General features: G+C 43.9%; 2 protein-coding genes across 2 annotated transcripts; one reads left to right on the forward strand and one right to left on the reverse strand.

Moving 5' to 3' along the window:
* The first annotated feature begins 340 nt into the window (after positions 1-340).
* Positions 341-9,618, forward strand: RBP4 (retinol binding protein 4). Its single transcript, XM_054034980.1, has 6 exons — positions 341-448; positions 775-913; positions 1,735-1,871; positions 2,035-2,141; positions 5,783-5,995; positions 9,417-9,618. The coding sequence occupies exons 2-6, from the start codon at positions 782-784 to the stop codon at positions 9,428-9,430; spliced, it is 603 nt and encodes a 200-aa protein (XP_053890955.1). The 5' UTR covers positions 341-448; positions 775-781; the 3' UTR covers positions 9,431-9,618.
* Positions 9,619-10,420: 802 nt separating this feature from the next.
* Positions 10,421-26,466, reverse strand: FFAR4 (free fatty acid receptor 4). Its single transcript, XM_054034979.1, has 3 exons — positions 24,457-26,466; positions 22,589-22,717; positions 10,421-11,669 (listed from the first exon to the last, which is right to left on the reverse strand). Exons 1-3 carry the CDS (start codon positions 25,168-25,170, stop codon positions 11,262-11,264), a joined length of 1,251 nt encoding a protein of 416 aa, XP_053890954.1. The 5' UTR covers positions 25,171-26,466; the 3' UTR covers positions 10,421-11,261.
* Positions 26,467-27,543: the final 1,077 nt, after the last annotated feature.

The following is a 27,543-nucleotide window of genomic DNA, read 5'->3' on the forward strand; positions in this document are numbered from 1 at the left end:
AGGACTTTGGGGTAACAGAGTGGGACAGGATAGTGTAGTTCAATAATAATAATTATAATATAATATAAAATAGGGACAGTTGGCACCTCTCTCTCTCTCTCACACACACACACTTCCCGATTTGGGGTCTTGCCTTTTGGGTTGTGTGATACAGTAAACGCGTTTCTCCCCGGGCTGGGGTTAAAGATCGCCTGGGTTACCTCTGCCTGCTCTGCCGTTGTTACGCAAGAACTTGCTGCGCAGGGCCCCCTTGCCTAGCTGGAATCGATCAGCTTTCCCCACTCCCCTTGTTAGTCTTTCGCCCCGCGAAGTTACGAAAGAGCAGATTCCCACCCCCACCCCGGAGCTGTATAAAGCGCTCCCAGCCCTGCGCCCTCCGGTCGCCTCCTCTCCCCTGTGCGAGCGCTCGGGCTAGAAACCGGCTGACTACGGGGGTCTGCGCTTCTCTGTAAGAGACACGTTTCCAGCTGGGGAAGCCTCTCTTGTCCGCCGCGTGTGATGATTCGGATCGCTCAGGGATGTGGCTAGAAATGCTGCAGCCCTCCTGCAGTGAGCCACCATCTGCACTGGGGGGGGGGGGCTCTGGATGCTTTGGGGCCCCATTTCTGGGTGCCTCGGGGAGCACCCACCCTATGTGCTGGGGGTACTCTATTGTGAGGGCATTGGGGGACCCCACTGCTGCTTTGGGGGCCCCTCTGAGCATCTTGGGGACACCCGGTATGCCTTGGGCCCCCCCGTTGATGATTTGGTCTGTGTCTGTTTGCTGTTGCGTAGGAGTAGGATGGCTCAGACGGGGAGATTCCTGGCCTGGCTGCTGCTGGTGGCCCTGGGCCTGCTGGGCTGTGGATGCCAAGCGGAGCGGGACTGCAGAGTGAGCAACTTCAGAGTCCAAGAGAACTTCGACAAGGCTCGCGTAGGTGTCCGCTCCACTCCCTGCTCTCTGGATCTTGCCAAATTTCACCCCAAGGCCCCAAATGTACTATCAAAATAGAGCCCCGGTCTGCCCACTCCTCCTGCTCCAAACACCCAGCCTCCGGTGCAGAGCACCACAAAACCTAGATCCAGCACCTGGGCACAGGCAGCTTGTGGCCCAGAGCCCCAAAGGCCTAAACAGAGAACAAGGGTGTGTTCTAAAGAGAGGGGGAAAGCAGCAGCTCCGCATGCAGCAAAAGATCTAGCCCCGGCTACAAATGGGACCAGCAGCACCATAAACCCCCACCCCCTTCATCCAGAGCCTTGGGCTTGCTGGATCCAGCTATTTGAAAAATCCCAAACTCAAAAACTCTATCAGAAGAGAGAAGTTCAGCTGCTCTAGTTCCACTGCAAAATCCCCCCTCTGCCCCCCGCCATGTGCTGAGTTACATTATTATTACTCTGATTATTTGTATTATCATAGCAAGGTATAGAATTGGTTTGTACGGTAGGAGCAGCTATCCTTGTTCTCTTTTTAAGCATTAGAACTTAGAGGATTGGGGCCAAAACCAGCTAGGGCCAGCTGCTGAATCGGAACCTTTGTGGTGCTTGTGCTCCTTGGTGCATTGTTTCCAAATTGTTTTTGGTGGGGTAGGAGCAACTGAATTTATTCTCTAATTTGATGGTACGATTTGGAGGCTTGGGGCCAAAGATCAGGAAAGTTCTGCAAGGTCCAGGTAGATCCCGCTTTTATGGTCTTCCTCACACTTGGGACTGCCATACTTCCCAGACCTAACCAGAGCCTCTCTCCTCTCCCTGCAGTATACTGGCACCTGGTACGCCATGGCCAAAAAAGACCCTGAGGGGCTGTTCCTGCAGGACAATGTGGTAGCCCAGTTCACCATAGATGAGAATGGACAAATGAGTGCCACTGCCAAGGGCAGAGTCCGGCTGTTTAAGTAAGTTGCCTGGCACCCTTCTTTCTCTTCCCATTCCCTGGCTTTCTGCTGTGCTCTCCACTGCTCTAACCCTTCCTTGTACCCACGTGTTCATCACTATCTGACCCCAAGTCCAGGCTGCCAGGTTTGAACTCAATGTCTTGTTGTCTGACTCTATTTGCAGTAACTGGGATGTTTGTGCTGACATGATTGGCTCCTTCACTGACACTGAGGATCCTGCCAAGTTCAAGATGAAGTACTGGGGTGTCGCCTCTTTTCTCCAGAAGGGAAGTGAGTACTAATAAGTAGTGGGGTGTTTTTGAAGTAGGAGATCTAGGGCTGCATGATAACCCTTGTCACTTTCGGTGTATCTACAGGGGGAAAATAAGGGATTTTTTTAGCCATGTTAGCTAACACATGGTACCTGCCACATGGTAAAATCCTAGAGCGAATGAGGCAGTTTCTAGTTTTCACATGTGTTAGCTGGTTGATGTCAAGGTCTTTGCATGGCAAAGGTCATACATTTATTTTCTTTCCAAGCCCCATAATATAGACCAGAGTCATCACATGAAAGGAGTAGAAGGAGATTGAGAAGATTATGAGCTCTTTTTAGTTCAGCTCTGCTTTTTATTTAAATGTATTAATTTTCTTGAAAAAGCCTAACTTCAGATTTAGTCATCAACAACAACCTGGTAGAGGAGGATTTTGCAGCTCTTAGCCTTTGTGGATACTTTGTGAACACGGACTTCCTCTTTTTTTGACAAGCAAACTCTCAACACTCCCATTCTCCCCTGTGTGAGATTAACCCATGCAGGGGAGTAGAAACTCCAGCATTCTTCACTCAAGAAGTTTCCATGGAATAGCTCCACTTAGGCCTTGGCTACACTTACCAGCTAGTTCGACGGCTGGAAATCGAAGTTCTGGGTTCGACTTATCGCGTCTAGTCTGGACGCGATAAGTCGAACCCGGAAGTGCTTGCCGTCGACTGCGGTACTCCAGCTCGGCGAGAGGAGTACCGCGGAGTCGACGGGGGAGCCTGCCTGCCGTGTGTGGACCAAGGTAAGTTCGAACTAAGGTACTTCGACTTCAGCTACGTTATTCACGTAGCTGAAGTTGCGTACCTTAGTTCGAATTAGGGGGGGTAGTGTAGACCAAGCCTGAGAGAAGATGGAATTTGGAAGAGATGAGGGCTCCACCCTAAAAACACACAGTTTTCAGGGGATCTTCAGGAAGCCACTTGCCTCTGACTTGCTGTCCACTTTCTTGCCAGCTCACTGCTGAGCCATACTTCCAGGGATTTCCCTGATTGCTGGATGCCCACCCGGCAGAGATGGGAGCACTGTACTATACATTGCTGCAAACTCTGGTCCTCCTGAAGAGGGAGAAGAAGAATCTGGCAGAACCCAGCTAGCCAGCACCACCTCCTTCAACTCCATGGAGGCCAAATACTGAGGAGGAGGTCCATGAGGTGTGGAAACTGGAGATGGCAGCTCTCCCCCTTACATCCCCCCTCCCCCCCATGTTCATTTCTGTGAATGTAGGGAGGTTAGGGAGGCATTAATTGTTACACTAAATGCTAAATAGCTGAGAACGGTCTGAAATTCTAATTGCAAATTGTGACTAGGATTTGTGATACTTTGCATATGCCTAGCAAATACACATTTATAAGAAACCTAAGAAGCACCAGGATGATATACTTTTCCCACACAAATACAGTTTAAATCATTTCTGTGGTAGGAAAACAAAGCTTTCCAGAAGGTAATGTGACTAGGAGAGCTGTGAGTAATCTGGTTCATGACCAGCAGGAACATATTTATTTTCTCCAGCTTTACCCTGTGGCTGACCATTTTAAACATTATGTTTTCAGTCCTTAAAAGAGCATGTGCACCACTATACACACAAAAATAAGGCCCATTAGACAGAAGCATTTGCCATGAAGTATAAAGAAAGTTCCCAAGTAGTTTTATTTTGTTGTTAAATTTCTCCCATGTTTTGGTAAAGCAATGCACTGCATCACAGAATCCAACATTATATTTTCTTAGTTTTATTACAGACTTAAAACGTTACATTAAGGGATGTTGTCAACTAGTTTAGGCTTCATATTTGATCTACATGATAGAGCCTGGTGATGGCAATTTCCTTAAGATTCAGAATATCTATTGCTTTTTTAATTCTACTTCCCTACCAAGAAATTAAAAGCAAAGAACCTCAGCGATAGTAATAGCTGTGTAAATAGGACTTAGGTGAAAACAGTATTTGTGACTTCTCTACTGTGGCTGCAGAAGGGGAAAGGACTCAGACTCTGGAAAAAAAACCTCATCATATTGGTGATGAAGTGGGTAAGATTTCTTTGGTGGTAGGGCTGAGAGGGTAATACAGGAGACATCCTCTAAGATTGCTTTGGAAAATAACTCTGTTCCTTGGACTGGCCCCAGAGCCTATCTGTCTCCTTGTGTGAAGAAACACTTGTGGGCTGTGCAGATGATGGATGGATCCAGATGGTGAGTTGTGAAGTATGGGAGTTTTCCTTTATTATCCTCCCACTGCCAGTTCCACAGCTCACTCAGAAGAGGCTTTATTTTTTTCTTTTTGACCTTCCAAATGGGACTAACCTTTGCCCCAGAGCAATCAGTCCCACCACAGAATCAGCACTTGCAGTTTCCTGAGGCTTGCATGGTCTAAAAGGTCATGGATTTATTCTGCCTGATAAGAGCTGCAATGCATGTTTTTCAGCATTTAAATTAAAAATGACCGAGGTGCCATTATTTCCACCTAAAATAGATCCAAACTTCTACCAAGTTAGTTTAAAATTAAAGCTGGTGCAAACCCTCCTAACCTAGTGGACTTTTACTTTACATTGTCACAGATTATTTAAAATAATACATAAGAATTTGTTCAGTTTGTGCAACTTCCACACTGTAACACTGCTTGTGAAAGGATTGTAATGTCACTGAAATATAAGCAAAAGAAGGCTGGTTGTAAGGGCAATAGTTTTCCATTATTTAAATTCAGATCACACAAATGAAGCAAACAGGCAGAATTATATGGGGTTCTGTCTAAGAATTTAAAACTGCATGCTTTTAAAACACATATTGCTTCTTTGTGAGAGAAGTAATACCTGGAAATCCTCATCACACCTTATTTTGGTTATAAATAAGCTTGAACCAAGACCCTACCTCCAAATGCTCCTGTATATTGGGAAAGTTTGCATCCACGTCTAAGCTTTGCAGCTCAGACCTATCTTTAGTTATAATATGTATTTAAAAAATAATACACTCCAATATCCACTATAAAGGCAGGTTGCACAGGTACTGACCCACAGTATGGCTATGACTGCTGGGCTGTGGAGGTGGCAGAGACAACACAATGCCAGTTTTGGTAGTAGTCTGCTGGTGGAGACTGCCTCCCCTTTAAAGGGTGGACTCACAAACTGTATGGCACTTGGAACGATCCTGAGGGACACACGTCCTAAGGTAGGTGGCAGGTTCTTTCCAGGTTAACTGAATGTCAAGCAGCCAGGAATGATATTTAAAAGGGTCAATATGATTTCAAGATGACACTTCTCCCTGAGTGAGAGCTTCCTGCCTGTCGGCCAAGAAGAGGCCAAAGGTTGAATTCATGTTACTCAGGCCAGTTGGCTCCTGTTGATTTATTTAATCTAATTGACTAAATGCATCCCACATGTTGTGGTGATGCTAGCGTCTTGGGGCTGAGCCTGAGCAGTGCCAGGAGCATGGAACTTCCCAATATTTCACTAAGTATTGTGGGGGTCCAGCACCTGTCAGGATCAGGCCCATTATGGACCGTTTGCCAGCATTAATACTAAAGTGTGTGGAATTCTTCTGTGATTGAGTAAATGCAAAATTCTCTCTAGGTGAATGTCTCCTCCTACCTCTATAACTTCCTTGCTCCTTCCCTATGGTTTCTTCCAGATGATGATCACTGGGTGGTCGACACAGATTATGACACTTATGCACTTCATTACTCCTGCCGCCAACTAAATGACGATGGCACCTGTGCTGATAGTTACTCCTTTGTGTTCTCCCGGGACCCGAAGGGATTGTCACCTGAGGTACAGAGAATTATCAGGCAAAGGCAGGTCGACCTCTGCTTGGACAGAAAATACAGAGTTATTGTCCATAATGGTAAGAATATTTTTTTCAGAAAATTGTATTTGGGAGGTGAAATGACTACTGTACTAGGAAGCTTTTTCTCTAGTGGACAGGGCTGCACTTAGTAGCTGTGATATGAATTTATTTGCTTATTGCAAACTCAGTCTCAGATATGCCATTTTCACTTTTACTGCCCTGTGGTTTCCTGGGTAGCCCATCCCAGGAAACAAACACTGAAGAGAGTTGCAAAACACCTAGATTAATACGACATGAAAGGGACAAAACCATCAGAGCTTCTGTAAAGGAAAATTATCTTTCTAATCTATTAGAATTATTTGGATGTCAACAAAATAGGAGATAGAGGAGAACTGTAGATATAATTTATTTAGACTTTTAAAAAGCCCCACAAGACACTGTTCAGGAAAGTAAGTAGTCATGGGCTACATCTGCACTCTGAGCCAGGGATGTGATCCCCAGCTTATGTAGATGTACTTTTGCTAGCTGTTTGTCTAAAAGATATGCTCTAGTTCAAACAGGAATTAATTCAGGGAAGTCCTATGGCCTGTGTTATACAGGAGATCAGACTAGATGATCAGAGTGGTCCCTTCTGGCTTTACAATTTCTGAATCTAATCTATGAATAGATGAACAAAGACTAACATAGATAGTTAATTTTCAGCCTGGCAATATGTTGACATTGGGGTATCACAAAGACCTACTAGGACAGATGATACTGAATATATTTATTAATGATCTGGAGAAGTTGGGTGAACAGAATGAAAATAAATGTTGTCTATAATGAAAATGTGCAAACCATACAAAATTATTTAGAATAGACTGGACAGCAGAACTGCAAATGAAATTCACTTTTGATACAAGGCAATAAATATCTGCACAAATAATTTTAACTACTCATACATATTGTTGAGTTCTGAATTAACTGTAACCACGCAGGGAAAAGATCTGGGTGTCACTGTGGACAGCTCAGTGAAAACATGTGCTCAGTCTACAGCAGGAATCAAAAAGCACATAAAATGTTTGGCTGCCTAAAGAATAGGGCAGAAAAAATACAGAAAATAGTATAATGCCACTGTATATATTGATGGTATTTTCTCACTGTGACTACACTGTTAATACAGTGTTTGGTTCTGTTCACCCCACCTCAAATAAAATATAACAGAAATAGAGGGGCCAAAAGATGGGAAATTAAAATGATTAGAGTCATGGAGAGTCCTATGTATGAAGAAAGAATGTAAAATGGAGCCCAGCGTTTGTGCACCAGCTCCAGTTTAGGAAGAGGTGTGCAAAAGTGGCTTCTTGCACATTGCTCTGAACCAATTGGTACTGACCACCGTGAGAGACAGGATAGTGGACTAGATGGACCATTGGTCTGATCCACTATGGCCATCCTGTGTTTCTATTAAATATACATGAAAGTATATGAAATGTTTGCACACTAGTAAATCAATTGTGAATGTTTGCAAGACGTTACAAGTTGTAAAGAAAATGTATAAGTTCATAAATATTCACAGCTTGTGACAAGACATCTACAAACATCTCAGGAGAATCGCCACATAAAAGAGTACTTGTTTTCCTTAAAATATTTGCAATTATCTTTAACATAGTTTTTTAAAGCACAGTTAAAGTTGCAAAAACACCCTCTATACTAAAAATATATTAATAGAACATTAAATGATAAAATTTAAATACAAAAGTTAGGAACTTGTCTTCTAATAGTACAGCATCAACCTTAACTCAGCCCCAGTACTAACTGCCTTCCCCTTGTAAAAGCTGAAGACGCCCCGCTTTTCACACAAACCTTAACTCAGCCCCACTGTGTTGCATGTTTTCCTCTTTGCCTGCTCTTTCAGATGGTGGGTAGTGGTTGGAGGTGTCTACCAGGGCTAATTTGGCTTCCATGCTCTTTGTGAATGAGAACTGATGTTTTGGATCCTCTCAGGCTGCTCTATTTTATGCTAGAGACCAGAGTGGTGGCTAGATGACCCCAGCATCAAGTGTCATGGCGACCTAAAGCCAATTGTGCACCTCCTCCGCTAGTCAGGCGTGCCAGTTGCAATTCAGACAAAAGCTCCAGATCATTTACCAGAGCATTAATTGATTCTGAACTCCCTAGTATTGTTGAGCCAAATTCTTGCACACCAAACAGATACACATTGGAACAATGGACAGTGATTGTGGATATTTGTACAAGAGCTAAAAGAAAAAGAAAAAAGATTATCAAAACATCTGCATTAGGAAATTCTTCATACAAAGTCCATGTAAATGCAATTTCTCTGTGAACAGAGACCTCCCTGCATCTCATAGTTTTGCTAGCAAGAGCTACAGAATTATTCGCAAGAGGGCCAAATCCTCATGTCCTTACTCAGTTGTTATGCAGGCCTTACTGAGGTAAAACTCCCACTGAAGGGAACATAAGAATGGCCATACTGGGTCAGACCAGAGGTCCATCTAGCCCAGTATCCTGTCTTCTGGAAGTGGCAAATGCCAGGTGCCCCAGAGGGAATGGACAGAACAGGTAATCATCAAGTGATCCAGACTCTTTCAGTTTTGATTCTGGACCCATATCTTCAAGTTAAATCCTTTTTCCAAAGATTCTTCATTGCCTTTTTAAATTAAAACTGTGCTGAAGTGCACAATAAATAAATTACTAATTACACAGGTCTTGGCTTGATATAAATATAGTTATATTTAAATAGCAGTTCTTGGTAAACTATCTTTTTTTCAAGCAAAAGAAACTATAGAGAAAAGGCTGTTGGTGTTTTTTGCCACTTATCTTGCATTTCTGAAGCTAAATCTCCTACTGATTGTGGGTCAGGTTGGGCCTTGAGGTCAATGGCCTGCTTGTGGACTAAGCTTTTTCCTAATGTGGGTAAGAGTTTCACAGTTTCGCCCTCTGTGAGTATTCCCAATGACAATAAAACTATCACAAATAGTTATATTGAACCCAGGACTGCTTGCAGAGCAAGCTATTATGTCATTGTAAGTAGGGCATTGCATCCTGGCCTTGTATCAGCATATACTAAAAACAAAAATCACAAGAAAATAAATGTATGTACATTAGGATAGTCTATTACTGCCATTTTTTGTGATCTTTAATCTTAAATGAAAAGTTACGGTACATCTTACTTAAATATATTTTGAAATGGTTCTTGTGGTTGATCTGTGCTAGCTCCTTCTTTGCCTCAGCATTAATGTCCGGAACAAATGGAACAGATCTGATTAATTCCTGTTCTATGTTGAGTTGAAAATCCTTTGGAATTATGTGCTACAGATCTAAAGAGCAGAATAACATTGCAAATAATAGACTGATATTTGTAAGACTACTTTAAAGGAAATACATTTACACACACTTTAAAATTTATACATTTTTGTATATTTTTTATCTTTCTAGTGCTGGTTTAGAAATATTATTAATTTTATTTTGTTTGTTTCAGGATTCTGCTCTTAAGGAGTTTTGAAACTATGGAAGCAAATCTTGTAACATCAATATGGATGTAAAGTTTACAAATTGACTGTTTTGTTGTAGACCTCTAAAGCAGCTTCATTTAAACTTAAAATATATTTATCTGAGCTCTGTAGCTCACCCTGTCAATAAACCAATGAAACTTTTAATAAACATGGATAACAGGGAATGCATATTGTGTAAATATAAAAAGATGATTGTTTTATTGACAAAATATTATTTTATTGCAGTGCTTAGAAATAGGAATCCAAATGGCAGTACTTAAGTATGCAATATTTCATTTTCTTCTTATTGGTTTTTGACTTTGTCTAGTAACCTTGCAGGCAAATATTTTTAAAAATCCCTAATATCTAATTATAAAATGCCTTAAGTCCTCTTGACTTATTGTGGCTTCTTTATTGGTCTCACTGGAAAGCAAAATAATATTTAAATACAAAACATAACATAAGAACAGCTGTAACGGGTCAGACCAAAGGTCCATCTAGCCCAGTATCCTGTCTACCGACAGTGGCCAATGCCAGATGCCCCAGAGGGAGTGGAGCAACAGGCAATGATCAAGTGATCTCTCTCCTGCCATCCATCTCCATCCTCTGACAAACAGAGGCTAGGGACACCATTCCTTACCCATCCTGGCTAATAGCCATTAATGGACTTAACCACCATGAATTTATCCAGTTCTCTTTTAAACGCTGTTATAGTCCTAGCCTTCACAACCTCCTCAGGTACGGAGTTCCACAAGTTGACTGTGCGCTGCGTGAAGAAGAGCTTCCTTTGTTTTAAACCTGCTGCCTATTAATTTAATTTGGTGACCCCTAGTTCTTGTATTATGGGAATAAGTAAATAACTTTTCCTTATCCACTTTCTCCACATCACTCATGATTTTATATACCTCTATCATATCCCCCCTTAGTCTCCTCTGTTCCAAGCTGAAGAGTCCTAGCCTCTTTAATCTCTCCTCATACGGAAGTTCATTGATCACATCACAGAATAGCTTTATTTTATTGCATTCATTCTTGACTCAAGATGTGTAAAAATGCACCATTTGTAATGACCCTGTTTTTACACTCTTAAGAAAAATAATCATTTCTATCTACTGTAACATTGCTGAATCCAGCAAAATGGTGCCAGAGATTGACTAGTTCTAAGGACCACATTTTCAAACGTAGGACATACCAGCAAAAATGATCATGCGCTCATTGAACCAGCAAAAACCACATCTGCCTACTCAGATTGGCATGTTATGCATAAAGGTAGTTTGCACAAAAGTATGTTCAGGCAGCCAGTCACCTGATTTATGCATGAAATGCCTTTTTTTATTTTATGGGCTTAGTGACTGCATGGAAATTTTTGAGTGCACTTTTTACACCCATTAAAAGTTGGTTTCTATTCTTACTGGCAAATGGATAGTAAAACTGGGGCATATCCTCAGCTGCTGTAAATTTTCATGGTTCCACTGTAGTCAGTGGACAATTTACACCATCTGAAAATCTGCCCCCATAGAGACCAATTCTTCTCCAAAGTTACACTGTTTTACATTACTGTGCCTCCACCAATGTCAGTGAAGTTACTCCTGATTACATCATTGTGAGAAGAGAATTAGGCCAATAGGGTTAAATTCTGCAGTCTTACTCAGGCAAAACTCCCAAGACAATAGAATTTTGCCTGGGTTAGGATTGTAGAAGTTGAACTATAGATATAATTATTTTCCTATCTGCTTTCTTTAGCATATAATACTATAAAATGGTGAGCTGGTCAGTGTGGGAAAGTGTATGGTTTAGCAGCCAAAGCAACAGCTGAAACATAGTTCATACATTACTTATTTGTAAATTACAGATAAGTTAGATTCTCTGTGGTCATTTCTTCTTCCTGTGGTTTCTGTATGTGTCATTCTCCGTCCAGGAAGAGCTGCACAACACAAAAGAAATTGCCGCCATTCGTGTCTGAAATGGGTAACATTATACAAAACTGGATTGACGGCAGAGTTGGCAAAAGTGAATGCCATTATCCAGAAGAAAAATGATGGCAAAATATTCAAATCATGTTTGAAGTTCTGAACTAAAATTAAGAGAATAGTGATGACAATTGGACCCCACATGATGAAGAAAGAGATCATCAGCACAAACAAAGTTCGAAATAGCTTGTAATCTTGTTGGGAGACTCGGATCTGATGAATTTCTGAGTAGGCTAAACTGACATTTAATCTTCTTCTTGATGCTTTTGTAATCTGCATTCAAAAACAAAATAACTTTTATTGTAACAGAGAATGCTTGCTGAGTAGCTTTTTTTTAAAGCTGCAGAAGTGAATCTTGACAAATCATGTTTCTGCTCTGGAAGTGACTATATAAAGGGCAAGAGTTCTGTATTTATTGCCTCTCAATGAGTACATTGCCAATGTGCTGAGTTAACTAATAGAAAAATGGTTTGTTTTTTTTCTAACTGCCAGCCCTGAAACTCTGGTAGTCAAGCTAGGTTCTTTCCTTCTCGTGCTCATCACCCATTTTGCATTAAAGTCAAATTAGCCCTTTCATTACCCTTGAAATCCCATTGCCTTCAAATGATAATCTAGGTTATTTCATCTGTGTAAATCTGTTGATTTTTACACAGGGGTAATTGACTGTGACTGCAGTATAGCTAACAATCCTGTTGATGCACAAAGACGAGAATCCAGCTCACTCTTTTATAGACATTTTGGCTCTGCAGGTAAATAGGAGTAAAAAGTAGTAACAATTTAGTCACTAAAGTCAGCAAATATGACTGGGACACAAACGAAGCAGAACTGTTGAGTAAGCAGGTGCCATTTTTGCGTACTAATTTTCAGAGTAGAGCTGCACTAAAATTTTATTACAGATAGTTAGAGATGGGCTCAAGACTCAAAATCTAGATCCGGATTTTGACACCTGAAAAACGTATGTAGGTGTTTGAGACCAGAATGTTGGTTCTGCCCATTGTAAGGATGGACCATTTGCAGAATTTGGATCTGGGTTCAGATTTTCCCACCTCCAATGTCTGAGTGTGCCTGGGTCCAGGGATTGGCTCAGACTTTTCTCTGTGTATGGGTTTTCAGTGGTATGGTATACTGGTTAAAGCAGAGATGTCTTTCAAATGCAGAATATTTTTTCCACAAAATTTCTGTTTGTCTCTCAGACCTCCCAGATGCATACTACTTTCATTAGGTGATAGGTTTTAAAGTTGAGTGAGAATGTATTTAAAATTCAGTGTATTGTCTTTGACATCTTGGTTTATCAGCCACTGATCAAAATTACTTTGTCTACAACAGCCCTGACACCTTGTGCATCCTGTAGTCTTTATGAAAGTCTTTACTTTTTCTGTAAACGCGTAATAAGCAAAATTGAGGCACATAGGCCCTGATCCAGATTGATTTCAATAAACAATTCAATTGGTTTTAGTAGGAGCTAGGCACTTAAGCATGTTTCAGGAGCTGGGCTGTGGGCTCTAAAGTTCCAGAGTGCTAAGACTCCCCAGCTCCCAATGTCTTCCATTGGAACTGTGAGTGCTTAGTGCTTGTGGAAAATCCATTCTCGGGGAAGTCAACACAGCAAAATTAAAATGTGTCCATTATTTAAAGTTTCTAATTGTAGATCTAATAAAACTAACCCCCACCTCCAAAATTCAGCAGACAAACACTTCAGCTAAATACTTTCTCCCATTAGGCCAGATCCTCAGCTGGTGTAAATCAGCTCCAGTGAAGTCAATGAAGCTATGCTGATTTGGCCTATTTATTTTTATTCCAGAAGTTGCAATTTGACTCATTCCGTGTAATACTTCGTTAATATTGCGTCTCTAGCTTAATCACTCTCTACATGCACATTATTTTTATTGAAAAAGCTGCATGAACTAGTGGATTGAAGGTGAGATTGGGAACAGGAGCACTGCCACTGGTTTGGTATGTAGATTTAGGTGTCACTTCACTTCTCTGTGTCTCAGTTTTCCTGTCCTGTCCTGTAAGATGTGGACAAGGGGAGAGATTTGCAAAAGCACAAATCACAGTTAGGTGCCTAACTAGGAGGCTTTGAAAATCAGTGAGAATAAGGAACCTAACTGCCTTTTGTGCCTTTGAACATTTCCCCCAATGAGAACAAGATTAATAATCACACTTGTCTTGCTCAGGTTAGAGTGAAAGTGGAGATAAACATTGAACTCAGGACAAGCTTTTCCCTTTATCAGTTATTCTCTGTGTAAAAGTCAGTTAGTTTGCAGGGCTGACAGTGTCCTCAAAAATCATTTATCAACCTTGTTTGAAGTATTGTTGTAGCAATATTGGTCCCAGCAGGGCCACCCTTAAGGAAAATGGTGCCCTGGGAGAACTTGTATTTTGTCACCCCTGGGCCTGCTGCCTCCCCCGGCCTCCCACCCATTCCCCCTGGCTCCCACTGCCTCCCCCCCCCATTGCTCCTGGCTCCCGCTGCCTACCCCAGCCACTCTACCCATCCTCCCATTGCCCCTGGCCCCTGCTGCCTCCCCATCCATCCCCCTATTGCCCCAGGCTCCCGCTGCTTCCCCCCACCCCACCATTACCCTGAGCTCCCTTCTGCAGCCTCACACCCAAGGCCTGCCCTGCTCCTTGCCCGTCAACCATGGCACCCTGGGTGGTCATCCACATCGCCCATCTGTAAGACCAGCCCTGCGTCCCAGAATATTAGCGAGATACGGTTGGGGAAGTGACCTGAAGAAGAGCTCTGTGTAGCCCAAAAGCTTTTCTCTTTCACCAACAGAAGTTGGTCTAATAAAAGATATTACCTCACCCACCTTTTCTCTCGATTTATCAATCCTGTGTAATGTATGTATCTATTTTAGTCATCTGGACTATCTATAATCACTGGAGGTCTATTTCTCTGGAGTTTGTTAAGAATAAGATTTTGCAAACACACCCTGTTTAAGAGATTATTGTTGCATACAGAGGTCTCAAATTCCTTGCTTTGGTGGGAAGATTTGAGACCAGTTTTAGACTCTGAGTTGATGAAGGTCTTGTAGTTTGGGTCCTGCCTGACAGGAGAGTTGGGCAGTGTTGACAATTGGATTACAAACTGCTTTCTAATCTGCTATTTTGGCCAAGGTGCTTGAGAAGATGATAGCAATCAACTACCCAAACACTTGGAGAATACAGATGTAGATGATAAATTTCAGCCTGGACACAGCACTGAAACTACGCTTGTCAAGCTAGCATTTGTTACCAGAGTGGACAAGGAGGCCTGATATCTGTGGTATCTGTGATATCTGTGGTATTGCTTCATTACCTGAGGATATGATTATAACAGTTTTGAACTGGTCCCAGTTGTGGTATTAGGGCCTGTGGCAGGATGCTGTGGCGCTCTTGTTATGCACAGACAGTAGGAATTGGACACAGGATAAACCCAGAACTCTTGCAAGTAAACCTACACACTGTGTGATCACTGAACACCATCCCAGTAATACTTTGTATCATGCTCATTGTACAATGATGCCATGGAGTAGTCTCATCTAGTATGTATATACTTCTTCTTAGTCACTGCTTGAATTAGATAGGGTGATCCCCAGTTCAGTTTTGCTTGTCTCTTGGAGAGTTAGGTGAGCGATGTGGTTTGGATGTGACTGTAGTGCAGATGATGCCCAGCTATCTATCCCACTTTCTCTAGGCTCTGGAGCAGAGGTCAGCAACCTCTGGCACGTGGCTCGCCAGGGTAAGCACCCTGGCGGGCTGGGGCCAGTTTGTTTACCTGCCGCGTCCGCAGGTTAGGCTGATTGCGGCTCCCACTGACTGCGGTTCGCCGCTCCAGGCCAATGGTGGCAGAAGGAAGCCACAGCCAGCACATCCCTCTGCCCACGCCGCTTCCCGCAGCCCCCATTGGCCTGGAGTGGCAAACCACGGCCAGTGGCAGCCGTGATCGGCAGAACCTGCGGACGCAGCAGGTAAACAAACTGGCCCGGCCCGCCAGAGTGCTTACCCTGATGAGCGCCGTGCTAGAGGTTGTCGACCCCTGCTCTGGAGAGCTATTATGTATCTCTGCACTTGTAATATAAAATCCCAGGATGGGATGGCTTAGGTGGAATTGTGGCAAGACTAAAATTATGTTGACTAGATCAGAAAGGAAATATAAGAAGAGTCACATTTCTCCAGGCTTCCCAGTCTTTCCTGGGGTGTTGCTTCAATGGGCAAGTGTAATCTGGTGTCTAGGCATAGCTCTTGCTCAGGGATTGATGTTATAAGGTCATATGAAAGCTGATCGGTCAGAGCTGTTTTTTATGATTTTAAGACTATCACCAGAGGACACCAGAGAGAGGCTGTATCTTAACCAACGGCTCTGAGCCTCTTTTGTGTCATCTGGGTTAGCCTATTACCATGTTCTATATAGTGAGCTGCCAAAATGGTTGGTCCATTGCTAATATTGAATGCAGGTGCTTGACCAAAATCAGGGATAGGCAGAGGGTATCCTGCATACCAGAATGTTAGGACCCATTAGGGTAGGGATAGATAATAAAACAGAAAATATAATGCCACTATATAAATCCATGGTACGCCCACACCTTGAATACTCATGCAGTTCTGGTTGCCCCATCTCAAAAAAGATATATTAGAATTGGAAAAGCTAAGGAGAAAGGCAGCAAAAATGATTAGGGGTATAGTACAGCTCCCATATGAGGAGAAAATAAAATGCCTGAGACTGGTAAGCTTAGAAAAGAGCTGACTAAGGGGGGATATGATAGAGGTCTATAAAATCATAAATGGTCTGGAGAAAGTGAATAGGAGAAGTGTTATTTACCTCTTGACATAACAAAAGGACTAGGGGGTCACCCAGTGAAATTAATCGGCAGCAGTTTTAAAACTAACATAAGGAAGTACTTCACACAATGCAGTCAACCTGTGGAACTTGTTGCCAGGGAATGGTGTGAAGGCCAAAAGTATAACTAGGTCAAAAAAGTATTAGGTAAGTTCATGGAGGACAGGTCCATCAATGGCTATTAGCCAAGATGGTCAGGGATGCAACCCAAAGCTCTGGGTGTCCCTAAACCTCTGACTGCCAGAAGCTGGGACTGGACAACAGGGGCTGGATCACTTGAAATTGTCCTGTTCTGTTCATTCCCTCTGAAGCATCTGGGCCACTGTCAGAGACAGGATACTGAGTTAGATGGACCATTTGTCTGACCCAATATGGCCGTTATGTTCTTACCAGTACTTAATTTTTAATGAAAGAGGTGCCAGGGCTCAAGCAATTAGGTGCTGGGGTTCAAGCAATTTTTTTTTATTTTCAAAACTGACCCAGCAAGCCCAGGTGCCAGGGCTATGAATTGCCAACCCTAGAGTGCTGGGGCTCCGCTGTGACAAGCCCTGGCACAGATTAAGCACTGGCTCTTACCAATTGCTGCAGAGGTTGATTTTGATTTTAACTTTTAAGGCCCATCATCAGGTCTAAGTCCCTTTCTGCGCCTCTGGCTTCCTATTTACCCTCGTGCTTTCTGAAGTGCTCTGTTCTAGCCTGAAGCTTGCAGGAACAGGAGAGGCACCATTTAGGTCTTTGTCTGTGAGGATAGGGCTATCTCCTTCCATTTGACCTGAAGACAGTAACAGAATTAGTCCTTTAAAGCAGGTTTCAAGACATTTTTATTTCAAAAGGCCTTTACCATGGAACATAAGTTTTATTTGTGGATCTGTAGTTATTTAAAACGTAGTGTTTACCTTATACTTTTAGTCCCTTAACCTGCATTTGTTTGATTAAAAAGTTCCCAGGAAACTTCTGTGTACCAGTGATGTACAAAAAATCTATTAGTGTCAATAGTAATGAAAGGACAAGTAAGAGCCAGTTGACATTACTTGTGTTGTCCTTATTATTGCTCTAAATCACTGCTGTGCACACACCCAAGGTTGATGGATCCAGCACTGAAGAGATAATCAGCTACTGATCAGCAGTGGAATGATTTTATGCAGGTTATTTCAAAGGCCAGGCTGCTTTTTAAAATGTTTCTTGTCTAGCACGGCTTGCCAATCAGTTCAGCTAATCATGGGCGGCATGTGTTTCTTTGGGTGGCAAATGTTTGTTTGGGTGGCAGATGTTGTTTGCTTTCATGACGTTTACATGGTATGCTTTCACTAACAGTGAAGTTGCATTCACGTCAGCAGCCCTTAGACCCATTTGCCTATTTTTCTTCATAGTACGGATGGGAGAAGGCATTCTTGGAAACTGAACCTACTCTTGGAGCCTGCTTGTCCTGATATAGGACATCAGTAAGTCCCATTGTGCTCAACAGAAGTTACTGCTGTCTTACAGGGAGAAAAAGAGGCCCCTATTTCTAGAAAGAACCAAACTTTTTAAGATTCAAATTCCATATAAACAGTGTCTGTTCTAGGCTAGGGGAAGGGAAAGAGATTGGATGCCAATTCACTTGAAGCAGAAGGAAAGCGAAAGTGATGGAATCCTAGAAGCAAGGTGAGATAAAAAAGGGAGTTGCAGAAGCAAAAGATATACAGGAAGAAAAAGAGTGTATTGTCAGGAGGGGAGAGAGAAGGGGCAGGGATGGCAGTCCAGAGTCAGAAGAGAGAAAGCTGAAGCTAAACAGCATACCCAGGATCTTAGAGGATATACTCTGTGAAATACATAAAGATAAACACTAATTTATTAATAATACTAAAGCATATGTTTAAGAAATGTTAAGACCTGTTCAAAAAGCTCTGAGGTAATTTACAACCCAAAACTTTTTAGGCTTATCATTATTCTTCTTTATCCCTTATCCCACTATATGTCAGGCTGCTCATGTAACAGTTCACATTCCAGAATTGCTGATCATTCTTCAAGTCACAGGTTAACTTGGCTTGCCTTAAAACACGTCTCCAGTTTCATTAACACTGATTAAAAGGACCACAAATCTGAATTCTGCAGTCTTTGTTGGAGAAAAACTCTCACTGAATTCACTGAGAGATTTGCTTAGTTAAGGATTGCAGAATTTAGCCAAGAGTTCTGACATTTTTAGACACTGCATATATTTAACAAGCTAGTGACCTTATTCACATCAAGTGAAATCCGCATTAAGTCTGAATATGTGGCTGTAGATAGGTAAAATGTGGAGTGGTTGGGAAGATGAAGCTCACACCCGCAAATTGGGGCAAGGAGTTCCTACAAACCCTTTCCCCAATTCCTAGCACTATAACTCAGCCCTGTTGCTGCTGGTGCCTCTCTCTGTTATTTCCTAACCCTCAAATGTGCTTTTGAAGAAAATGAAAAATAACTATGTTGAACAGAGCCATGAATACCTGTCCCAATGCACTGAAAATAAATGTTTGTCACCTTGAGAATACAAACCCTTATTCCTACTGAAATGCAATTTGTTTATTATTTGAATGTTATACAAAAGTTTTCACCTCGTTTTCCTCTCTACATGTTGTAATCATATTATTGTGTTCTTTTTATTGTGGAAGAAAGCTGTTTTACATACTGTCTTACTGTGGTTTTGTAATCCTGAAACCAGTATGAAAATAGTGCTGGAGAGTTAGAAAAATCTCTGCTTTTGGAGGCAAAATCCTCCTTCCTCATGCACAGCTCCCACTAGCAGCAAAGATGGGTTACAGAAGCATGATAATGATTGTGACTTGCAGGGCCGCCCAGAGGATTCAAGAGGCCTGGGGTCTTCGGCGGCGGGGTTTAGTTCACTGAAATTCAGTTAAAGTGGGACCTGAATAGTGACGGTTACTGTTCACTAGATGCAATATTTGGTATTTAAATATGTTAAATTTTACCAATAATATTGCCCACCTCTCCAGCATCTAATTATGAGTAAGTACTTTGGTTCCTTATCATTAGTTCTGACCAAGGAATGTTCATTGTGATTTAAGCCATCTTAGCCCTCCCTCAGTTGTGGTGCTGCTTTGTCAAGGTCCAATACCCTGGTACAAGAGAGAGCTGCTGGTGATGCGCCCTGCACTGGCCACAGGAATAGGTGGTGATGAAGGCGCCTAAGACTGGCTCTGCCCATCCTGGGTTTAGTGGTGCAAGTGGAGCATTGCAAAGCAGCCCTAAGGCAGGGGAGAATCAGTCTTTTTGCACTCACATCATTCATTTCGTTACAGAATCTTAAAGCACATTACAAGGGCGGTAAAGTATTGTCCCTACTTTAATGTTGGAAAAGCTAAGGCACAAAGGGGTTAACAGACTTGTCCAAAATCACACAGGGAGTTATAACCCAGGTCTTGGCCACCAACAAACAGATCCATGTTATTAACATGGGGCAAAGTTCAGCACAATGTACCTATGACTTTCTGAACTGCAGCCTGTGGCAGGCTGTTGCAGAGATACTGAGGCTTTGGTCTCCTGAATTTCCGAGAGGCCTTGATAGATGCTGAGCTCCCTCAGCTCCTGTTAATTTCAAGGAGAAGGCTTAGCATCTCTCAGAAGGCTCTCAGCACTTCACTGGCTTGGACCCTAATTCAGGGGGAAAATCAATCCCATGTGGAAAGTCAAAACCAAGGAACCTCTTTCATGGTTGTAAGTGGTGGAAGGAGAATGCATAGAAATGAGTGCCCAGCCTTCTTTGCTCTACTACTCCCTGTCCTTAATCTGCCCATTTCCCCCTCAGCCAGCTCTGCTGTCTGTATATGTTACTAGGGTCCTAGTGCTGGAGTAATTGTCCTGCATGGCCTTCACTGGCTTGGGAGACAGATTGCTGCTTCCTGGCATAAGAGTTGGGAACTCACATGGGGCTGCTGATGATGTTTCCTATCTAATCAGTTTGGCTTGTGGATGGGGTTGGGATGGATTGCTCCACGGTGCTTGGCTGTATTCAGGTCTGTCTGGTCAATTAAAATTGCACTCTGGTAGGGACAGATGCTTGCCACTGCCAAACAGTGCTCTCTCTCCCATCCACTGCCAGTAGTTGCCTCCTTTTTAAAATTAGGCTATTTGGTGCGCTACCATGTCATACCCCATGATCCATTGCACAGTACCCAGATGTGGCCTCCATCTGGCAACAGAGAGGAAGTGAGGCACTTAAGGACCCTAAACTGAGACAGTGTGAAGGACATACATTTGCACCACCTACCACACCCAAGTCAGCATTTAGGTAGGCCTTACATTCAAAGATCCACAGGTCAAAAATCTGCTTTTTTCTAGCGCTTCAAGCATTGATGAATGGGAAGGACAAGGATGGTAGTTGTCTGTGCGCGTTGGGGGGGAGGCTCAAGGAGGAGGGTGAGTTGGGAATCTGGAATGGGTTGGATTGGTGCTGGAGAGGAGGTTTGTCTGCTGTAGAATAGCATGCTGGCCTGTAACTCAGTCAGTCCACTCAGCACTGCAGTTAATTTGTGGACTCCTCTCTTCTCTCTGGCTGAACTCTAGAAAAAACTGTTTTCATACCTGTGGATCTTGGGTGCGCACTGACCCTCTCAGGGAGGCTATGGGTCCAGCATGACCTGGTCCCAATTAAGTACTGAACAAGGAAGTTCTGTCATTTGTACTCCTCAGAGGGACCCTGGAAATTGTAGGCTGTTGCAAGCCAGGCTGGGAAGGAGTGCCAGGAAATATAAGGAGAAACCTTTCTTCAGAAGAAAGAAAGTCCAGGGACAAAGGCAGGCCTGGAGCAGGGCCACTCCGCCAATGAAACTGGGGAGGCTGCCCAAGAGGGGCTATGATGAAAAAGGCCTATGAGGAAACCCTCAGGCTGGTAAGAGAAAAAGGAATCCTGAGCTGGTAAGAGAGAGGACAGTTTGGTGAGCCCTGGAGAAGAGTGAGGGTTTTGACATGCAGCAATAGAATTGTGAAGCAGGGCAGGGTGTGGCCCATGCTCTCCAAGGATGTCAGAGCAGCTGTGCTCTCTTTGCACTCCATAAGATACCCACAAGGCACCCCAGCATGGCCTGTGGCTAGAGTCACAATCTGGCCCTAAGCAACAGAGGGTCCTGTGGCACCTTTAAGACTAACAGAAGTATTGGGAGCATAAGCTTTCGTGGGTAAGAACCTCATTTCTTCAGATGCAATCCTACCAGGTGCTGGGGGCCTTCAACTCCCATTGAAGTTAATGGCAGTTGACAGGTTGCAGCACCATGCAGGATCAGGGCCCTTGACTTGCCAAAAGTCACAGAGAGAGTTCGTGTCAGAATATAGGTTAAATCTCAATGGTTCCTGACTCCCAGGCCCATGTTTAAGCCACTAGAAAACCCCTTCCTCCCAGAGAGAAAAAGAACAAAAATGTCCCTTTTCCTGCCCCGCCTTTTTTTTTTTTTTTTTTTTTTGTCTACTGCTTTTGTTTGCTGACATTTATTAAACATTCTGGAGATTGGGCGAGAGTAATACACATCATAACTATGGCTTCTGTTTTTAGGGCACTTATTAATTTGATTTTGGGGGGTTAGCAATTTTTTAGTTTTACGTAGATGTCCAAAAAGCAAGGATTTGGCGCTTTCTCTTTACACATTATGTATACACTATAATGAGTACTCTCTTTGTAATATCCTCTAATGGGCTACAATGTAATACTGTTTCAAACAGCACTACACTAAAGCACACTAGACAGTGAACCTCTAGTATGCACCAGCAGAGTCTACATGGACCAAGAAATGCACAAAATGTTACTTCACTTGAGAAATCATACTCCACAAGAAACCATTTGTGGTGTTTATTGGATAATACTAATTTCATTTTTTTGTAACTGCAGTGTTGGTGTTTATCAGTTAAAACCTAAAATCAGAAGCCCTAATTATGACACATAATTAAAGCAGGAAAAGGGTAGATTCAAAGGGCGTGGAGGGAAAACAGTTTTAAGGACTTTATGACCCAGAGCTGCTCTTCCTTGCTGTCGTACAACTCCCACTGAATCCATTTTGAGTTTTGGGGGTACAAGCAATGCAGGATCTGCTCAACAGTGATTTTTCAGTTGTTTGAGATGTTTGTTAGTACAGTATCTCTAGCAAGTTTATATAGGCCCTTAATTATGATCAATACATGATATTAAGTAAGGTGCCCCAAAGTGTACATGAATTAAGACTGACTGTATCTTGGGTTTCTGGTAACACACTGTTTAAGCTTCGCTGTTGTTTATAATGAAAACAAAACTCTCTCAGCTGAAACTGTTATACTTGAGCAAATACAATTTATACTGTTTAGCATTACTACATTACTAGCCACCCAGATGTCATTTTGTAATAAAACTATAAGAAAAAAATACCTGTAAAATTTTTGTATAACTGATCACAATGACTAATCCTGGTATTACAAAGACCACAAAGGTGAATGTTACATCCCAAGAGATTTCTCCTGCAATGCTGGGCCAAACCAAGGTGCAAATTTGAACTTCCTGTTTACAAAGAATAAAAGAAAATCATTAATATTGTATTTTAGATATTTACTTTCAGTATAAAGTTCTCTGCAAACATATGTCATTGTTTACATTTCATCTGACTTGATGCTCATTAAAGTAAATGGCCACTACATAAACAGGATCTATGGAAATAGTTACTAATGAAAACAAAATAGTTGTTTCGATGTGGAATGTTTTTCAAAACATGATGACAGGTGTGTAGTTCACAAGATTTGGTATGCAAATATGGAATTGGTACAATAATTAAATAGCATAGCAAATGCTAGTGACAATTTTCAAATGTAAACTCATAACTTCTAAAGAAACAAATGGAAAAACCAATTAAAAACCTCGAAGGATTGGTTAAATCAGTATTATATTCTGTAAGCATATTGTTTGTTTTTGCATGCAGGAGGGATTATTGTACACTGAAAAGAAAAAGATGTTTGTGCATTTTTCAGGAAAAGCTCTTATCTGAATTAATGCAAGGCGCTACTCCCCCTGGGCACAGGCAGCTGATCACTGAAAAGAGAAGCATGCGGAAAAGGGGCTTTCCCAGCTCTAAGCTGGAACACAACGCCTCATGTTTATACAAGATGCAGTGCAAGGACAAAGCACTGCCGAACAAAGTAATTGGTGGTACAGTTCTTCTATGGGGGGAAAATCCATGTGAGTCTGAACGTGGGACAGATCTACTGAAGACCTCAATTAGGGCCTGATTCTGCTGTGCTGAAGTGAATGGGACTTTTGCTATTTATTGACTTCAGCGGATCAGGATCAAATCCTACATTAAAAGAAGTTCATTCCTACTCTGATTCCACACCTCAGTGGCTAAATGTAACCTAATAAACAGAGGTAACACCCAACATCAATATTGGTCCGCACAGGTGCTGGAACTGGAGGTGCTGGGGGTGCTGCTGCACCCTGTCGCTTGAAGTGGTTTCCATTAAATACAGGGTTTACAGTTTGGTTCAATGACTCTCAGCACCCCCACTATACAAATTGTTCCAGCAACCCTGCTGGGCCAAAAAGGAGAAGGCAAGAAGGCGTTGCCAACCTTTGAAGGCTTTGTTGAAAAATTGCCCCCTTATAACACTTCATGGGGCATTAACCTCTTAACGTCTAACCCCAGTTCCGGAGCTCGGCATCACTCTCCGGGTAACGGCCCCAGTTTGTAATCCCAGGTCTCTGCCCTGCAGCACCCGCTGGAATAACAAGTCACACACCGCTCGACCTGAATCGATCCGATCTGGCCTTCTGGATAATCTCCAGCAGCACCCCCCTCCCCCAAACGTGGTCTAACAACAGCATCGCATCTCAGGGCGCCCCGGCAGGACTACAGCCAGCACTGCCGCTTTCCGGGGGCAGGGAGACCGCTACACCGGCTCCCGGCTCACGCTACACCGGCTCCCGGCTCACGCTACACCGGCTCCAGGCGCACGGACTCGCTTCTCGCCGCTGCTTTGCGGTGCTGATGAGAACCTGGGACGTTCATCCAGCCAGTCGGAACAGATGCTGCGGCTTCTATTGGCTGAGAGCTTTGGCCGCGTTGACACACTTCGGGGGAGGCGAGGCTGGAGACTCCCAAACCAGCCTCCCCTTCCCAACCCGCTGGGGTTCCTGGGTCACTGGGCAGCAGGTGGGCTGGATCATTGGGCACTGTACTGACCTGGGCCCCCATTGCCCCCAACTCCCCAGGCTGGCGCAGGGCAGAGCTCGCCGGAGCCGCTCCTTACCTTGCCGTGCATGAGCAGGGGCTCCACGTTGAAGAAGAGGCAGAGCGGGAGGGTGGCGAGGGCGGCGAGCCCCCAGATGACCAGCAGGGTCCCGACCAGCAGCTTGCAGCTGAAGCGGGCAGTGTGCCGCAGCCGGACGATGCACACCACGCGCTCCAGGCTGACCGCCGCCAGCGACAGGATGGTGACGCTGCCGCTGAGGCTTATCACGTAGAAGAGCATGTGGCAGACGACGTCCCCCAGCACCCAGGACTCGGTCCAGCGCACCACGAGGATGGCGGGGATGGCGCTGATGAAGAGCAGGTCCGCGCAGAAGAGGTTGAGCATCAGGCAGTTGGCGGTGCGCAGCTTCTTCTTCTTCCTGGCGAGCAGCGAGATGGCGCAGATGTTGACCAGCAGGGACACCAGGAAGATGCAGGAGAGGACGGCGGTCTCCACGGCGCTCAGGGCCACCTTGTTCTGGCCCTTGAAGTCCGAGAAGAACGGGAAACGGGTGCAGTTCCCTTGGGGAGTCACGCAGGCGCCTGGCATCTGGCTGGCACCCAGGGCATCACACACCACCAGAGCCAGGGACGCTGCGGCTGCCCCCAAGCCAGGCACCCAGGTGCCAAGCAGCGGGGCGGGGTGGCAGGTCAGGGTTGCTGGTGCCAGTGGGGGGTATTGGCCCGGGGAATGGGCAGACAGCAGCCGCATCTCCTCCTCTTCCTTTGACATCCGCAGGGCCAGGTGTGGTGCCCGCAGGGTGGTTTACGGCACCTGGCCCGCTGGGGGAACAAGGAAGTAGCAGGCGAGGACAGTAAATATACAGCGCGCCCCGCTGCACAAAGGCGAGGGCGTTGTTGTGCTTTACAATCGGGTGACTAACAACGTCGCAAGGGAGCGAATCCTTCTGTCCCGGACGGGCTGGGCAGGGGGCGGGCGGCGCAGGTCCCGCCGGGCAGTGCTAATGTGGTGGTGGTGGGACCCGAGCCGCGTGTCCCAGCGCAGGGCACGCGCCCCAGTGCTGCCCGAAGACACGTTCTCGGCCGAGTGTCGGATGCCAGCCAGGGCCCTGGGCAAGCCCCTGAACGCCTGAGACCCGCGGTGAAGTCAATGGCAAACCCCTCACACACACCAGTCGGGCCCTGCAGAGTGGGCTCAGGGCAGCCGACTCTCCAAATGAAAGTCTCGACAGGCTCCTCTCCCTACCCCAGCTGAGGTACAGAGAGCCCGTCGGCTTTGCCCCACAGCCCTTTGAATGAATCTGTAACCACAGCAGCAGCAGCGCGCATCGCAAAGGAGCCGCCGAGCAATTTCCCTGAGTCCCAAACCCCCATGTACTCCGGCTCTGCGTTCAGCCGTCAACACTCATCAGACTAGAGAAGGAATTTCCCTGTCACTCAGCCTTTCCATTTGGTTTGACGAAATGACATGACACTATTCTCTAAGAACTCCTGTTGATAGCCCAGTATAACCGGGACTATTTTACGATCAAAAGGGAGGATTTTGTCATTGCTCCATATCTTTCCTTTTAAAACCACGCATTGTCTCCCGCCGTGTCTGTGGGTTTCTTGGGCTAATTCTTTGTTGCTGCCATAGAGGTGAAGTCACACAGCATAGACGTTTAGTACCGGGTGCTAAGTTTTGAGTGACATGCTGAGCAAACCTGATGCCTCTTTACATCATCGAGTGAACCAGGGAACTCAAAATAACTAAAAGTTGGGAAAATAAAATGAAAAATAAGGGGACATTCCATTTGTAGTTTAAAAACAACCCTATCTAATGATTTTCTTGGCAATCAGATTTCTGAAAGCGACACACACACACACACACACACACACACACACACACACACACACACACAAGAATAGTCATAAAAAACTAACAAAATATTGTCACAAAGTACTGCATTTATGAAATAGCTTTATGCCATTTTATTCACCTCTGGATGAATCAGTCTGGCTATATCCCAACAAGTTGATTTTGTAAACAGTCAAGGTTTCAGTTGCAGCAATGTGCATGTAATATTACTGCTTTTTATGATGCCTTTGGCTATTAAATACATTATATTCTACTCTGGTATACTTAAACAGGGGCTAAAAGCATAATCACATTGATTTCAATAGGACTTTGTAAACACTCCCTGTACATAGATTCATAGATTCTAGGACTGGAAGGGACCTCGAGAGGTCATCGAGTCCAGTCCCCTGCCCGCATGGCAGGACCAAATACTGCCTAGACCATCCCTAATAGACATTTATCTAACCTACTCTTAAATATCTCCAGAGACGGAGATTCCACAACCTCCCTAGGCAATTTGTTCCAGTGTTTAACCACCCTGACAGTTAGGAACTTTTTCCTAATGTCCAATCTAGACCTCCCTTGCTGCAGTTTAAACCCATTGTTTCTGGTTCTATCCTTAGAGGCTAAGGTGAACAAGTTCTCTCCCTCCTCCTTATGACACCCTTTTATATACCTGAAAACTGCTATCATGTCCCCTCTCAGTCTTCTCTTTTCCAAACTAAACAAACCCAATTCTTTCAGCCTTCCTTCATAGGTCATGTTCTCAAGACCTTTAATCATTCTTGTTGCTCTTCTTTGGACCCTTTCCAGTTTCTCCACATCTTTTTTAAAATGCGGCGCCCAGAACTGGACACAATACTCCAGCTGAGGCCTAACCAGAGCAGAGTAGAGCGGAAGAATGACTTCTCGTGTCTTGCTCACAACACACCTGTTAATGCATCCCAGAATCATGTTTGCTTTTTTTGCAACAGCATCACACTGTTGACTCATATTTAGCTTGTGGTCCACTATAACCCCTAGATCCCTTTCTGCCGTACTCCTTCCTAGACAGTCTTTTCCCATTCTGTATGTGTGAAATTGATTTTTCCTTCCTAAGTGGAGCACTTTGCATTTGTCTTTGTTAAACTTCATCCTGTTTAACTCAGACCATTTCTCCAACATTATATTGGATATGATGAGTTACTATGCAAAGGTACCTGTAATGAAACCTGTTAATGGCATTAAAAGGGAATCCAGAATTGTTGACCATTATAACAGGACACTTAATAAAGTATGACAAAAATAGTCATCTTTCACGTATGCACT

Source organism: Malaclemys terrapin, chromosome 7 (genome assembly GCF_027887155.1).
Source record: "Malaclemys terrapin pileata isolate rMalTer1 chromosome 7, rMalTer1.hap1, whole genome shotgun sequence".
Taxonomy (NCBI): domain Eukaryota; kingdom Metazoa; phylum Chordata; order Testudines; family Emydidae; genus Malaclemys; species Malaclemys terrapin.

Excerpts from the sequence above, each read along its gene's own strand:
- FFAR4 (XM_054034979.1), bottom strand. The coding sequence starts at position 25,170 with ATGTCAAAGGAAGAGGAGGAGATGCGGCTGCTGTCTGCCCATTCCCCG. Across the intron at positions 22,718-24,456 it reads CCCTGCTCATGCACGGCAAG|GAAGTTCAAATTTGCACCTT; the intron begins GTAAGGAGCGGC and ends CTTTGTAAACAG. Across the intron at positions 11,670-22,588 it reads GTTATACAAAAATTTTACAG|ATTACAAAAGCATCAAGAAG; the intron begins GTATTTTTTTCT and ends TTTTGAATGCAG.
- RBP4 (XM_054034980.1), top strand. The coding sequence starts at position 782 with ATGGCTCAGACGGGGAGATTCCTGGCCTGGCTGCTGCTGGTGGCCCTG. Across the intron at positions 914-1,734 it reads AGAACTTCGACAAGGCTCGC|TATACTGGCACCTGGTACGC; the intron begins GTAGGTGTCCGC and ends CTCTCCCTGCAG. Across the intron at positions 2,142-5,782 it reads CTCTTTTCTCCAGAAGGGAA|ATGATGATCACTGGGTGGTC; the intron begins GTGAGTACTAAT and ends GGTTTCTTCCAG.